At 42.6% G+C, this 15,614-nt stretch overlaps 2 protein-coding genes across 3 annotated transcripts; one reads left to right on the top strand and one right to left on the bottom strand.

Moving 5' to 3' along the window:
* Positions 1 to 470: 470 nt before the first annotated feature.
* LOC121615370 (nucleolin-like) lies at positions 471 to 6,388 on the bottom strand. Of its 2 annotated transcripts, none has more exons than XM_041949705.1 (16): positions 6,271 to 6,388; positions 5,219 to 5,294; positions 5,017 to 5,118; positions 4,806 to 4,943; positions 4,462 to 4,545; positions 4,262 to 4,378; positions 3,943 to 4,014; positions 3,729 to 3,852; positions 3,429 to 3,586; positions 3,187 to 3,316; positions 2,847 to 3,019; positions 2,629 to 2,758; positions 2,418 to 2,542; positions 2,192 to 2,318; positions 1,522 to 1,754; positions 471 to 824 (listed from the first exon to the last, which is right to left on the bottom strand). In XM_041949705.1, the coding sequence occupies exons 3-16, from the start codon at positions 5,048 to 5,050 to the stop codon at positions 763 to 765; spliced, it is 1,707 nt and encodes a 568-aa protein (XP_041805639.1). In that variant the 5' UTR covers positions 5,051 to 5,118; positions 5,219 to 5,294; positions 6,271 to 6,388; the 3' UTR covers positions 471 to 762. The 2 variants fall into 2 exon arrangements, with proteins under 2 accessions (XP_041805639.1, XP_041805638.1); XM_041949704.1 differs by lacking the exon at positions 6,271 to 6,388 and adding an exon at positions 5,962 to 6,054.
* Positions 6,105 to 14,571, top strand: gk5 (glycerol kinase 5). The gene is made up of 16 exons (XM_041949706.1): positions 6,105 to 6,800; positions 6,922 to 7,015; positions 7,357 to 7,432; positions 7,579 to 7,672; positions 7,886 to 8,017; positions 9,114 to 9,189; positions 9,450 to 9,511; positions 9,602 to 9,675; positions 10,233 to 10,293; positions 10,484 to 10,610; positions 10,697 to 10,801; positions 10,964 to 11,058; positions 11,745 to 11,848; positions 11,951 to 12,010; positions 13,083 to 13,216; positions 13,923 to 14,571. Exons 1-16 carry the CDS (start codon positions 6,675 to 6,677, stop codon positions 14,093 to 14,095), a joined length of 1,593 nt encoding a protein of 530 aa, XP_041805640.1. The 5' UTR covers positions 6,105 to 6,674; the 3' UTR covers positions 14,096 to 14,571.
* The last annotated feature ends 1,043 nt before the right edge of the window (positions 14,572 to 15,614 follow it).

Genomic DNA, 15,614 nt, shown 5'->3' with positions numbered 1-15,614 from the left:
AACCGTTAAACTCGGTTGGAAAGTTTGCTCGGTTGTCCTCCGCAGCCTCGCGACACGGCGGCTCTCTGCGCCTCGACACACGCGCCAACGCCGCACAGACCCACGCTGCGCGCTGACGGGACCGTCCCAAACCGGTCCATTCAGAAGGAAGTGGGAAAACAGGATGTGAGGTCATTAGAGGACACCCGTGTTTGGGCTGAATTGCTTTAAGTTGCAACGGCTCAGAGAGCTGCAGCGACGTGCGCAGGGAGCCGTGAACCTGCAGGAGCGTCTCCTCTTCACCGCGGTGCAACGTTTAATCACCGGCTGCACGATGCAGGACCGGTGTTATTTCAGGTCAGTGGCAGAGCACGAATAAGTCAGGCACTTGGCGGAGTTTTCGGCAAGTGCTGGGATAACCTTTCGGGTCTTCATCACAGATGTTCCAAGTAAACTCACAAACACAGCTGCTTTGGTTTTAAAATATATTTATCTTCCCATTAGAAAATTTCACACAGGTGAAATCTTAATCTTTTCACACAACAGAGCTTCATAGTGTGAAAACAAGTCAGTGTTCATCCATAATAGTTACAGGATTAAGGTTTAAAGTACAAAATCTGAACAGCTGAAACTACAAGGGGTCACACGTCCAACAAGACAACCTTTCACATCCTTGCAGTCTGTACATTAAACCAAACTCAGAGGAGTCTGGGATCATATATGCTTTCAGATTTTCATCTCAGGTTAAAAAAAAAATCTCCACAATAACTTTTCTCAAGAAAGTCAGCCTTTATTTCCCGCTTCTTTAACAGCAGCCTGCAGCTTGTCAGCTCCACGTCCTCTACCTGCAAGAAAAAGTTTTTTTTTTACCTCAAAAACCATTAAAACCAGTCAAAAATGGAAGAAGACAGTGAACAGTAACAGCCACAAACACATGAAACCAGCCCTCTGGTGACCGCCTCCCTGAATCAAACACTGGATGGATTTCAGCACAATATCAACAGCTGAAAATCACAAACGTATGCCAGGATGCTGAAACAGATTTATTAAATCAAGCTGCTAAAGATGAAGGAGCAAATTTATTAAAGCTGGAGTGAGTGATTTTCTTTAGGCTACTTGTGGGCAGCGCAACAAGATGCAAATATAGACACATTTTCATTTAATAGAGTTGTGGCTAACGCATTAGCAAACACTTGCTTATGAAACATCCAGCAGATGTGGAGCAACATTAGCATTCATTTGGAGTCGTGTTCACTTAAATAATTTAAATCCAGTATTCTCTGTCTCAGCTCCGTTTTGGTCTCCGCCAGCTCCTGAGGGACGTATTTGACTCTTTAAGCTGTTAGCTGCTTGCTAACGGTGTCTGTATGCCAGCTGGTTGTGGTCAGGAAGCATTGAGAGCGAGCTTGAGTTGAGAGCTGAGGCAGAGAGCAGTGAGATTAACACAGTAAAGCCGTGGGCCATAAAAACAAAACGAGCTCAAAGATGCTAAAACAGTCTGTGCAGTTGAACTGAAGAGTTGGGTTCAGCAACACTAGTTACCTCCTCCACTGCCTCTTCCTCCTCTGTCTTTACGCCCTCCTCTGCCAGCCCTCTGACCTGCAGGCTGCCCGCCAGGACGCCCCGCCAAACCTCCTCTGGCCCTAGGAGGATCTTTCTTGCCTTTGGGCTTTGCATAAGCCAGAGTCACCTTGCTGCCGTCTATCTCACAGTCCTCCATGAATTGCCTGACAGCACTGCAGTTTTCTTCGCTCGCAAACTCCACAAAACCAAACCTAAGAATGCAACATTAAACAAGTCAGTGTGAAGCTAATCTCTATGAACAGATGTCTGTCTGTATGTCTGATCTGACGGTGAGGGGCAAGACGTTGACAACAGTCCACATGGAGAGCAAAAGAAGCAGAACACATCAGCTGAAATGCAATCTCTGAACCCATCGACTACTGTCGGAGGATGATTTAGCTTTTTGTAGTTTACCTGCATTCATAGCAGATATCTGTTCATAGAGTTTAGCCAAAATGCTGTCGGAAAGTGTCTCATGTCTATACCAGAAGCCCTAAGCACTGGCTTGTGGTATAGACTTTAGCACTGGCCGTTGCCCCCACAAGCTAAATCATCATCAGCCCAAGGCTTACAATATAAGTGTAAAGCAGAAAAACTGAAAAAACACTGACCATTATTAGACATAAACAGATCGCTTCATGCTACCCACCGTTTGGAAACTCCTGTCTCTTTATCTACAGGCACTCTTGCACTGAGCGCCCCTTCAAAAGCACTTTTCAGAGTTTCTGCGGTCGTCTTCTCAGCGAGGCCCGTCACGATCAGTGTTTTTGACTCGACTAAAGAGGGAAAAAAAACAACTGCTGTATTACCGTCTTCATTACACACCATGACTCAAACAGAGACTTGAATTACATGACGTGAACCATCCCACATACCTTTCGCCTTCTCGCGCATTTCAAAGAATTCTACTCTGACTTCCCTTTTGCAGATCTTCATCTTTTGGGTCGACTTCAAGGCTTTTTCAGCATCCGCCACAGACGCAAACTCGACAAATGCGTACCTGCAGAGGATTACATGCGATTCTTGACAATATTCAACAGCTTTCTTCAGTGGAAACAAAGAGGAGGCCAGCGTTCATGTGCTCACCCTCTTGGTTTGCCTTTGCTTTGAGGCACGTTGATACGAACAGCTTTCTGAAAGACGTTCTTCAGTTTTTTCTCTTTCACATTGTAAGACAAGTTGCTCACAAACAAGGTGTTATTGGGAGGAGCTGGAGCTGTGAGAGAGAAGAACGGGACAATCACTGAGTTCAGATTTTTCTTGTCAGCTATGGACAGTACATTTCTACAAGCCCAGTGATTTACCTTTTGTGGTTGTGTTGTTGTTGTTGTCGCCATCTTTTGCTTTGGCGTCTTTAGACACATTTGCTTCTCCTACCAAGTCCACAATCAAAACCCGGTCTTGGATCTTGGCTACCCGTTTTTTCTGCTGTACTTTCTTTGCAATGGTTTTATTTTTAAACTCCACAAAGGCAATACTGTTGAAAGATCAGGGAATTTAATTCAGTACACATTACAGATGTGATATCTATCATACTAAATGCATATATTTCCAAATGAACATAACCATTGCATTACTAGATATAATGAATAGCGCATGTTTTCCACATTGAGACACCACAACGCAGGTTTTCAAAGCTCTCACCCTGTGTTTGGGCTTTCAGATCCACCAGGAAACCTGACGGCGACGGCCTTGCGGAAGATTTTCATAATGTCTTTTTTGGTTGCACTGTACGGGACGTTCTTCAGAAACAAGCATCTGCCATCTCTGGTTGCTAAAATCAGAGCAGTCCTCAAGTGACAATCTATATTTTTTAAACAGTTAATGACGGAAAGTAGCGTAGAATTTCAATTCATGTGTACTAAAACTATATTTTGTCGCGTTACCTTTCTTGTCCTCCGCTGAAGCTTTCACCTTCAGCGTGTCCTCACTTTTGACCTTTGCTTTGTCGATCTTCATCGGCTTATCAAGCACCGTCTCTCCATTTAACGTCAAGGCTTTGGTCAAGTCCATCTCAGAGGCCAAATCTACATGTGCATGCTTTCTACAACAGCAAAACATTCACTTTGAGTTTAGGTAGTGTTAAATGTAGCAGTGATATTCATTTGAAGTGGATGAGACAATCAATGCCAAATGCACCTACTTGGCCTACCTGGCCAAAGATGGCATTTAAGCAGCGTACTCACTTGGACCGGTCTAATCTGATGTCTTGCACCAGGAGACTTTGTGTCATGAAGTAAGTTGCTAATGAATCTTTGACTTCTTCAAATGTTTTCGCGTTGTTCAGGTTGCCAACGAAAAGACAAAACCCTGCAACAAAATGAGACATTGGAATGTGTGAACATCAGTCCGTGTTACAGAACAATGCATGTTGCTGTCCGGCGTATTTTAAGATCATACCGTCATTGATGAGCTTAGTTTTCTTCGGTGGGGAGGTCTCAACAGTAGAGCGATCCTTCCGTTTCCTATTTACTACAACCAATAGAAAATGTTATTTGATACGACGTCATAACTGAGTATATGTGTGACATGAGTTAAATGTTCGCTACATCAGAACTTATTCTGAAAAAGTGTTTCCATCACGCTTTAAGTGCCATTTCCTTCAACTTTTTCTCATGCAATACTTCAAAATGTGCATAAAAACACATTGATGGAAACACGGCTATTGACCATTCCCTATAAACTCTTGGCAACACAACTTTAATAATCATCTGTTTACCTCCTTTGCTTTTCTTTTTAACATCATCTCTCTCTCCTTCCTCATTCTTCTTCTCCCAGGTTACAGTTACAGTGGGCGTACTTTCGTTTCCTCCAGCTGAGGCGTCCATCTGAGATTCTAAAGAGGAAGCTTCATTACTGGCACCGTTCAGAATTTCATATTTGTGACACATGTGTGTGTTGCTGTTGTATCTGCAGTACCTTCAGGTTCCTGCATCTCTTGCTTCATGTTTGTCTCTGGGTTCTCTCGTGGAGCGTCGTCTGTGGAAGTGACTGCATCAGCTCCTGCCAGAAACAGTCATGATTTAAGTGATGATTTGATATCTAAATAAAGACTAACAAAAGACCTGCAACATAAATTACAAGAAACACATCATTTGACCAGGAAAAATGACAGTGAGATATGACCTGCAACAGATGCAACAACGCGATTACTTAAAAAAACTTAACGTAGCATCTTTAAGATTCAAAACATAACATAGAAAAACTTTTTCTGCAAAAAAAGTGATCCAATAGTCATTGTTGATTCTTGTTAACAGCCTTACCACTTTCCGTCATCTGACCACTTGCATTAGTTCTCTTGTCTGAATCATCCATCTCTCCTTCCTCATTCTTCTTGTCCCAGGATACAGTTACAGTGGACTTGCTTCCTTTTACTTCAATGTCAGCGTCCATGTGAGAATCTAAAGATGCAGCTTTGTTAGTGGCACAGCTCAGAATGTCACTCAAACGTCACATGTGATGTGTTTGCAGCACCTTGGTCTTCCTGGTTCTCCTCCTCACATTTCATCGCTGTGCTCTCGGTGCTCTCCTCCCCTTTTCCGACTATTTGTTCACTTGAAGTCTCTGTCCATCCTTCTGAAACAATCATTAATTGAATTATTTGATGTTATTGCCATCATTAAATCGAAACAGTCATGTTAATTGCTATTTCCAGTTCTTGAAAGAAGTAACTTGCCAGCGTTAACATTGTCCTCTTCTTCTACAGGTTCACTGGTCACAACTTTGCTTTGTCGTTTTCTCCGCCTTGTAGCCTGAAAGAGACACATTTATAAAATGATGATCCTGTGTGATCGTGTTTTTGAGAGCAAGGTGGCAGCCAAAAATTATCTACAATATCAGTTCATTTGTCAATTATTTTCATTTATCATTAAAATTATAAAACGCATAAAGTAATGGAATACATCCATCACTATTTCCCAGAGCCCAGATGATGTCTTCAAATCACTTGTGTTGCCTGACCAGCAGTCCAACCCCCCAAAATAATCAAATTATACTTATAGAACAAATACAGGCTGCTAATTCTCCCATTTGAGAGGCGTAAACTAGTAAAAGTCTGGTATTATGTCTTGATTAGTAACTGAAACTTTGAAATGAATGAATCAAAACTGATGTCAATTAACCTTAATGTGTATCAAACAGCTAATCGATTAGTCACCACTGATGCAGTCCTACTCGAGAGTTAAATGTAATAACGTTAGTATGACCAAGTACCCACCATACAACAAAGTGACAAATGGTTCAGTTTTAACCTTTTAAAACAGTGCTTGTAGTTACAACTCCGGCTGTGATCATCAGCTACTGTTAGCTAGCAGCTAGTTAGTTTGCAGCTAATAAGCCCAAACAACAGTTAGCTAAAACAATCTATACACTGCACGCAGGAGCCTTGTTAATATAAATGTAACGAAACGTAATTCTTACGTCTGTCTTTGCCATTTTTCGTGTTAAAACAACACACAATCACAGGGTAGTGCGAGAAGCCCCGGACTGTAAATACACGTGTGTAGCGCCACACACTGCGCATGCGTTTGCTGAACTACGGGTGCCCACAGGGTTTTAAGCGATTCAACAACAACAACAAATTTCGGAATCTCCCTACTTTAGACATTTTAGTATTTGGACTTCCCCGCTATGACGACACATTGGGTTAATATTGGGTAGCGATAAATGATTTTTAGTTTAGTTTAGAGAGAGAAGACTTTTTGGGAGTGTTTTTTCGCTGCTACTAACCGCTCAAATTTAATTTCCTGACAGCTAGCCAAGTAGCCAATTAGCTAAACTTAGCTCTTGAGTTGGTGAACTCCTCCTTCAGGTATGTGAGTTAGTTCAGCTCTCCAGCAGACTCTCAAGGGAACCTCGTCGCGTTTTTTACACAGTGGATGTATTTGCGGCCGGCGTGACGACTAAGCCGTAGCAATGTGTTGACTCGAGCAGGTAGAGCTGGAACTGGACTTCGAAGAATCGACCACGGTCCGAAGGTCGAGTTACAGCCTCAGCGCGACAGCTCAGCCGCTGCAGATAAGGTATTACCGGGTCACGCCATCCATACTGTAGTCTTGTGAACAAGACCGAAATGAGCTGACCATGGGGGACGTGGGACTGATTTGAGGGATATTGGAAAGACCTTTTCTACAATGGGGAGTCAGAGGAACGGTTTGCAGAAGGAACGCTTCATCTTGTCGGTGGACGTCGGGACAACATCGATCCGGTGTCACGTCTACGACAAGGAGGCAAAAATCCGAGGATCATGCACCGCCGAGGTACTCATCTCCTCTTTCTGCTTTTGGCGCGATGTGTCTCAACTACAACACCCACTAACAACATACAGTATACACAAACTCTTTATCTTTATTTGTCTTATTCTGTTCATACTTTGCCCAGGTTGTTCCCTTGTATCCAGAGGTAACATATGTGGAGATGGACCCAGATGCACTATGGACCGGGTTTGTCGATGTGGTCAGGGGAGCTGTGCAAGGTACAGTTGCGCCAGTTAATGGTGTTGCATCTATCCACAACCACACCGACGGGTTAGACAGGGTGTGATTTATGTTCCGTGGTGTTACACACGCCCTATGGCAAATAGCCATCTGATGAAAACTGTTATACCACATTACATGTTGAAATATGCAGTGAGGTGCTAGTTCTTTCATTTCTGACACAGCTTCGTAAATAAAGGCATCAATCCCAGAGCAGGACATCGGTTGATATGGGAGATTTGTGTCGGTCCATAAAAGCATGCAGAGTCCCAGTTTCAAAACTCTTTTTCTGTTTCTCCTTATGAACATTTTAATGTCTGTGCATGGGCTCATGATACAGATGCAGGAGTGCAAATGCGTCAGATAGAGGCCCTCGGCATCTCTACCCAACGAAGCACCTTCACAACATGGGACAGGTAAAACTGATGCGATGAATCAAATTACTTTGATCCAAAACAACTTGTAGTTAAACTTGAATGTGTGTTTAACGTGACTTCCTGTAGTTTTTTCCATTCTGGTTCCATCTCAGCTTCATTCCATGTCCTGTCTCTCACTTTGACAGGAGAACTGGGGTTCCTTTCCACAACTTCATCAGTTGGCAGGATCAGAGGGCTGCAGACCTGGTGAAGTCCTGGAACAGATCCTGCACAATGAAAGTGAGCCTTGGCTGCTTTGCAACTCTACCATTCTTGTACTTGTACTGAATATGTTTGGAAGTTAAAAGAAGAGCAGTGAAATACTAGAACTTCTCAATTATTTGAACGTGGTCTTGGTAAAAATGTAGTTTGACAATGCGCAGCTTTGGGGTCAGTGCTGGATATCTTGTCCCTGCATACAGCACAGCTTTGATTGTTTTACGACAACCTTAGGCAATCCATGGCGTGATGAAGGTGCTCTACTTCCTGACCAGGCAGAAGCGATCGCTTGCAGCAAGTCTTATCGTCTTCTCCACTCAACATGTCACCTTCCGCCTCGTCTGGGTCCTGACACACTACAAGCAGGTGTGTGCATGTGTGTATATGTGTGTGCTGACATTTAAACTTGTTAACCGATAGCAACTCAAGCCTAGAGCAGCTGTGATCCACACTGACTAGTGGTATGAGCTGCAGTCATTAGTAATGCCAAAACAACACAACACTGAAAAATTACATTAAACCATAAATCCTGAAAAAGTGAGTAATGAAAAGCTAAAACTATAAGTAACAATGTCCCATCTGATACGAGCAGTTTAATTTTAAGACTTTGCAATTAACATTTCATGAGGGCTGTAACTACGAACTAACTGTTTTCATTGTCAGTTAATCCACCAATGATTTTCTCCATTAATCAAATTATTGTTTTAGAAAATATATAAACTAAATGGTCATCACAATTTCCAAAGCAAATTTTGCCAAACCAACAGTCCAAATCTCAAAGGTATAAAACAGAGAATCCTCACACTTGAGAAGCTTGAACTAGAGAATGTTTGGCTTTTTTGCTTGAAAAATGACTTAAACCATTGAATATTAACATAGTTGCAAAATAACTCTCTGTTAGTCGACTAAGAAATTAATCGAGCAATTGTTTCTTTTTTCTTTTTTTTTTTCGATTATTTTTGGACATTTCTGCTTTATTTGATAGTTGTAGCTGGAGAAAGACAGGAAGGGCAGGGGAGAGAGGGGATGACATGCAGCAAAGGGCCCGGGCTGGAATGGAACCCGGGCCGCTGTGGTAAAGACTCAGCCGTGATACACGGTACTCGCTCCACCAGGTGAGCTACTGGGTCGCCCCATGTTTCAACTCTCTGCCTTTTACCACTCAGTTGTCTACCTGCAAGAGTCTAGGACTAAAGTAGAACTTAAATGGGCTGTTGGCACTATTAAAACTGAAATAAATACAAACATATGATGCGGTCACTTTCAATACAAACGTCCTGCCATATGAATGATCCTGGTACAATGCCTGGCAGGGCGGACAGCTGCAACCCTCCCAGGCTGTGGGTGTTAAAGGGTTAATTATAAAATTGAAAAAAACAAAGCAATCTGGGAACGGCTGCATTATCAACACAGCCCTCACGTCTTCTCTTTTCTGCCTCATTGTGTTTCTTTCTTCTTCCAGATTCATCAGGCAGTAGCTGAGGGGAACTGCTGCTTTGGAACCATAGACACCTGGCTCCTGTTCAAACTCACAAAAGGTGTGTTTGGCAAGTGGGGGCCCCCTGCTCATGAGCACCATTTCTTTTGAGCAGTACAGGCTGCGGTTCATACAATAGGATTTTAAGACCCAGACAGAATGTTGTTTAGTTCCAAGCCTATTGCGTCACCGATTGACTGACATTCCTCAGAAATGTTTTAGCTAGCTCCTGTGGGAGAGGGAGACTTGAGATAAGTTTAGTTTAACCTTTTGGAAATTGAAGTTTGTTTTTAATCCGTTCATTTCTGTCACTGATTTTAGGACGTGTCCACGCCACAGACTACTCTAATGCCAGTGCAACAGGAATTTTCGACTCCTACCAGGTCTGGTGATTGTGACTTTCATTTACTGTTTCTGTTTCTGGTGGGAGGTTTTGTTTTTTTCATATCGCTGTCATGTGACTTCTCTCACAGATGTGTTGGAGTGGGTTGCTCTGCTCTCTAGTGTCTCTGCCTCTCTCCATCTTCCCCAAAGTAGAAAATACATGGTGAGTCAAACATTTACTTCAAATTCCATCTAACATCTGACTCTTAGCCAGTAACCATCTTCTAATGTAAAAGCATACATGTAGAGTGTACTTTACTCAGTATTCCACTGTTTTTTAGCTGTTACCCAAGAAATATATACTTGTTTTCATCAGCTGCCTGCTCACAACTCTACCTGCACCCTGAATCAAGGGTCCGAGATACACATTGCTTGGTATTAAGGGTTGAAAGTTAGATCTGTTTTGACATTAAATTAGTCAGATTTAGTACTGTCATTGATTAAAAAAAACCTGATCATAAACATCTGTGTGCATAAGAGGTAAAATAATCAGCAACTGTGTGCATGAGATGCTATTTACAATCAGTTTTGTAAATGTGGAATGCCAGTTCAAAGTTTGGAGTCATTTCAACACCTCCACTTTGTTTAAATGTAACTATAATCCGCATCATCTCAACATGGATTGTATTGTTGTGATACCTGATTTTGCCTGTAGTTGAACGTTAGAGAACTGAGTGAGAGTGTGACATGATCTCTGGTTTCTCCCTGATGTTGTACCAGCCATGACTTTGGTTCCACAGACCCATCCATCTTCGGCGTGCCCATCCCCATCATGTCAGTGGTGAGTTGTCTGTGGCGTCGTACTCTCTGTTATCTGTCTGTTATCTCTCTGTTATCTGTCTGTTATCTGTGTGATTCTGTTTATGCCAGCATAAACAGAAAGTTGTTGTCACTGCCAGTGTGTTGTAAAAAGGAACTTGATCTTGAGAGTAGCAAGTAGAGTCCTGACCTCCTCAGTCCCTCTGCCGTAGATGGCGGACCAGCAGGCAGCCATGTTTGGAGAGTGCTGCTTTAATGTTGGCGATGTGAAGATCACCATGGGAACGGGTACCTTCATGAACATCAACACCGGGAACAAACCGCATACGTCTGTAGCAGGTAAAGCAAAATACACGCACGTTGAGATTGTTCCATCCAGATGTGTCCATGCAGGCACATTACGCGCCGGTGTTTGTCCTCTGGAGGTCTGTATCCTGTGGTGGGGTGGAAGATTGGCTCAGAGTTGGTGTATCTGGCCGAGGGCAACGCAGCAGACACAGGCACTGCCATCAAATGGGCACAGGAGCTGGGTGAGTGATGAGTGGTGCACAGTACGTCTGACGACTATTTGTTTGTCTAACAATGTGAAAACAGTAAAATGTGAAGGTCACATGAAAAATACAATCAGCTGGAATCATGGAAAGTTATCCATGTTCACAAAATAATTTGTGTGTGTGTCTGCGCTGTTGCAGAGCTCTTCTCTGACGTCCGGGAGACCAGTGCCATGGCTTACAGTGTCAGTGACTCAGATGGAGTGTGTTTCGTCCCATCCTTCAGTGGCCTGCAGGTACAATGGGCATGTTTGTGTATCTATGTGAGATTATGTTTCTTTATTTCATATACAGTTGGATGTGGTTCTAGCCCAGGACTGCCCAAAGTGGGACTCGCTTTTGATTTGGCCTGCCAAATGTTTCTAGGGGGGGAAAAAAGAGAACAGGAAACTGGAAGTTTACCATTTTGCATCTTAACAATACAGTAAAATAGATGTTTGCTTTTGGCCCATGGTCCACAGTTAAGTTTCAGTTTTGGTCCTCTAAGGGAAAAAGTTTAGGCACCCCTGGACTAGCACTTATACGTAGTCAGATTTTTAACCTGTACAGGCATTGATTTATCTTTCTTTTTTTTCTTTTTTTTTTTTTTGGGGGGGGGGGGGGGGGGGGGGGGGGGGGTTTGTTTGGTGTGTGTGTCTGTAACATGTGTCTCTTTTTTTTCTCTGCTCTCCATTGTGAACTGGCCTTTGTAAGTGTGTGTCCTGAACATTTATAGTTAACTCTATGCAAAGATGTTTTCTCACAGTTGTATAGTGAAGAGCTACAGTATATACAGTAACTATGTAAGATAGTATAGCTGAGCAGAGGCTGATGAGTTTAACTTTAATGTCAAAGATGTAAGGTCCATTTCATACATACACTTTTTTTCTCAGGTCGTTTTTCCCTTATCTCCATGTTTGTGTGTTACCCTATTCATCCAAAGGCTCCTCTGAATGATCCCAAAGCTTGTGCTTCCCTCATGGGCCTCAAACCTTCCACCACTAAAAGTCACCTGGTCCGTGCCATTCTGGAGTCTATCGCCTTCAGGTGAGACATTCGGAACAGATCATTTCTGTTTTAACATCTCTATCATCCATTCTGCCTACGCTAACCGACAGTGTCTGCTCGTACTCTTCATGTTCTTTGCAGAAACAAGCAGCTATATGAGACCATGCTGACGGAAACTTGCATTCCCATCACAAAGATCAGGTACAGATCTCCTCATGTGTGAATTAAACATTATCTGATTGTGCAACCCAGCTCCAAAAAAGTTTGGCCGCTGTGGAAAAAGTAAGTAAAAACAGAATGCGATCATTTGCAAATATTTGCGTAACGAGACGATATTTAATGCTCAAGCTGATAACCTTTATTGATACACTCATTCTGAGTTCGATACCTGCGACACGTTCCAAAAAAGCTGGGACAGGGGCCTGTTTACCTCGGTGTTACACCACCTTTTCTTTCACTCAGTAAGCGTTTGGGACACTAATTATTTACGTTTTGAAAGTGAATTTTTTTCCCATTCTTGCTTGATATGCGACTTTGGTAGTCCGGGGTCTTTTCTTTTTGTTGATTTCTCCAGATTCTCTGAATCTTTTGATGATATTATGGATTGTGGATGGTGAGAGGTGGGATAGAGGAACATTGTTCTTAAACTGTTGGACTGTTTGCAGGCACAACCTTTGTTGAACCTCCCTCCACCCTTGTTTGTGAACCACTGAGCCTTTTGCGGATGCTCCTTTCATACCAAATCAGGATACGATGACCTGCTACCTGTTACACCTGTTTACCTGTGGAATGTGCCAAACAGGTGTTTTTGGAGCGTTCCACAGCTTTCCCAGTCTTTTGTTGCTCCTGTCCAAACCTGTTTGAAACCTGTTGCTGCATCAAATTCAGTCTTTGTTCTGTTCAGTTGATTATAGGTTTGCAAATGTTTGCATTCTGCTTTTATTAAGTGTGGGTTTTCTACGGCGCCCCACCCTTTTTGGAATCAGGGTTGTCACAGTGTAAGTTTGCTGTACATGTGAAAGAGGCTCTACACACTGCAGGCATTTGTATCAGGTAGTCGACACCCCAGCTTACAGTGCAATATCTGATTGAGGGCTTGGATTTTAGCCAGCAAACTGGGTGTAACAGAACAAACTCTTGTGTACCCTGCTTCTCCGAATGCAGTTCAGCTTTTATTGGCAATGCATTAGGAGTGCATGTTGCTCTGATACTGTTACGGTAAAGTGAGTAGCCATGTAATTGAGTGCTCCATCTTTCTCTCTCGCTGTCTCAGGGTGGACGGCGGCGTTTCCTCCAACAACTTCGTCATGCAGCTGACCGCAGACCTGTTTGGCAGAAAGGTAGCCAGACCCCAACACCATGAAATGTCGTGTTTAGGGGCTGCTTTTGTCGCTGGACTTGGAGTCGGTATGCAGACGCACACTCACACTCAACATATGCACTATCCTGTATGCTTTTTAAATCTAAAACATTTATATTTGTATTGGAAAGTGAGCTTGTATGGACTATACTTTTTTGGGCAGGAGGTATGATATCGTCAGAGCTGTGTGTCCTAAAGAGGCTGCTCAGCACAGACTTCATAACGTGGACATGAAACGAGAAGCGGCTCTGTCAGGCAGTTAGACAAAGACACCTCAACGTTACTCCTCGCTTTGTTTCTCCTCTAAAAATATTACGACACTCGTTCATGACATCGAGTTGCGCTTGAAAAAGTTATGATCAAAAGTCCTATTTTTGTTCGAGGCGCTGGCAGAAGAAGCAAACTGAAATGCTGCTCTTTGTTATGTAACCTGTTCTCCATTTAATTATTCTCATTATGTAATTATATTGTTATACATTAGTCAGTGCTTTAATTGAAGCAAACAGAAGATTAATTTCTTCTGACTGTTTTATAACAGGCTAAAAGCAGGTGGTGTTGTCAGCTGAATAATGATGTGAATCATGTGTTTGACAGACATGAGACAGTGTTGGGTGACACACCGCTGTCAGCCATTGATTAGTGTATTTGGGGACACTGGTTTTCTGCATTTCCAAGACTTCCTATTTTACACATGGGTCATTTTTAAAGAGTTTGGGTTAATGTTCGACCTAAGTCTCCCTCTTTCTTTGACAGGCTTCTGGAGGTCGAAGGACGAGTTGAAGAAGCTGCATAGTACCGACGAGGTGTTCTTGCCCCGAGGAGCACACGAGGCGGGTGCTTCCAGCCCAAGAGGGGAATACAGCTCCGTCCTCCAGAGCTGGGAGAGAGCTCTCCGACGCTCCATGAATTGGTACACCAAGCCTTGACACTGGATGCAATGGGGGGAAATCAAATAGGAAGATGGAGACATGAGTTTTTGTACACGTGAAAGCAGACAATAACTGTTTGAAGATACAGCAACCATCAGCTGCGTCTCTTGGAAAGGTCCAGTACAGGTCTGATCCAGGCCGCAGCGCCGTCAGCCACCTGCACAGCCTTGAATTGTTTTCCACATACCAGCGTGACTACACTGTTTACATGATTTCCTCTCAATGTAGCAGCCTTATCAGATTAATACTTTACTCATTCCAGATTTCAAGCCTCCGGTGCCTCTTCAGATGACAGTATTTTATCCATGGGGCATAATATTTGTACAGTTTCCCACATGGGGGCGCTAATGACTGCATTTACAGCTTTTAAATTTATGAACTCGCCATAGCAACCACATGCCACATGCTAATAAGGTGCCACAGATGGGGGAAAAAAAAAAAAAAAAGAGCCAGCACTGACTCTTCTGTTCACAGCACTACAAGATTTAAAGAACAGAAAGCAGAATTTTTAGATTTTCAAAAGTGGCTTCATTCAGCAAGGGCAGTGTTTGTGTTTCCTGAATTAAACTAATGCTGCTCTGTTTCATGTAAGTGTTTGGTCTTGATCTAACAGAATTTTAACTTTGTCATTTCGAGGAAATGTTAGTCCCCAGCTTGTAGCCGTGAATTATAGCTGCACACTTTACACAGCACTTAAACGTATCGTCGAACTAAATACAGATATTGTATGTGAAGAAGACATTATTTAAATGTGACTAGAAGAGAAACTGGCTGTACGTTTCTGCGCCTCGTTAACAGAAATGCTTCTGTCAGAAAATAATTTTTCTTAAAGTTCACTGTGTGAAGGGTTTTTACAGGTATATGTGGCAGCTGTCATACATTTTATGTCAGCTCACGCATACATCTCAAACACAGATTCACCTGCATGCTCTGTTGTTCAGGAACAAATGAATCAGGGATATAAATATGTATGAAGTGAATTGACCTAAAACAGAATTAGGACACATAAAAACATGTATTGAGGGTTATTACTTGTTAGTCCACATTGTCTCGCCATTATTTTAGTCAGTAGTGTGTATTTATTGTTAGGATTATTAGGATATTGTTAGGACTAAAGTCTTTTAGTTGATAAACTCTGATTGCAAAAATGCACTGTGATTGAAAGAAATGCTTACAAATTGCTAAGAAAATGTCAACTGTGAATCTAATTCTGGATGTGCTGTACAGATTTAATTTTGTTAAATGTCTTTGTCTTTCTAAATACTGCACTAGAAGATTTGTTAAGCAAAATGACTGTGTGTAATGGAAAAATTAACACCTCGGACAATGACGTTCCATTTCTAACACTTCGTACAGTCCTTGAATGGCTAATGTCCTCCCAAGCTGCTGAGAAATAACAGAGAATACATTTGTGTGGTCATACATTTTGTTACCAAGCTGCGTGAAAATGCCAAGTGCTTTGTGTGATGTGAAAGGGCTCGCATTAAAAAACGTGAAGTGGCAGCAGCTGCCCGTG

Source organism: Chelmon rostratus, chromosome 12, assembly GCF_017976325.1.
Source record: "Chelmon rostratus isolate fCheRos1 chromosome 12, fCheRos1.pri, whole genome shotgun sequence".
Taxonomy (NCBI): domain Eukaryota; kingdom Metazoa; phylum Chordata; class Actinopteri; order Chaetodontiformes; family Chaetodontidae; genus Chelmon; species Chelmon rostratus.
This window is presented reverse-complemented; position numbering and strand designations above follow the sequence as displayed.

Excerpts from the sequence above, each read along its gene's own strand:
- gk5 (XM_041949706.1), top strand. The coding sequence starts at position 6,675 with ATGGGGAGTCAGAGGAACGGTTTGCAGAAGGAACGCTTCATCTTGTCG. Across the intron at positions 7,016-7,356 it reads GGTCAGGGGAGCTGTGCAAG|ATGCAGGAGTGCAAATGCGT; the intron begins GTACAGTTGCGC and ends CTCATGATACAG. Across the intron at positions 10,611-10,696 it reads ACCGCATACGTCTGTAGCAG|GTCTGTATCCTGTGGTGGGG; the intron begins GTAAAGCAAAAT and ends TGTCCTCTGGAG.
- LOC121615370 (XM_041949704.1), bottom strand. Across the intron at positions 4,015-4,261 it reads TAAAAAGAAAAGCAAAGGAG|TAAATAGGAAACGGAAGGAT; the intron begins GTAAACAGATGA and ends TATTGGTTGTAG. Across the intron at positions 1,755-2,191 it reads GAGACAGGAGTTTCCAAACG|GTTTGGTTTTGTGGAGTTTG; the intron begins GTGGGTAGCATG and ends TTGCATTCTTAG.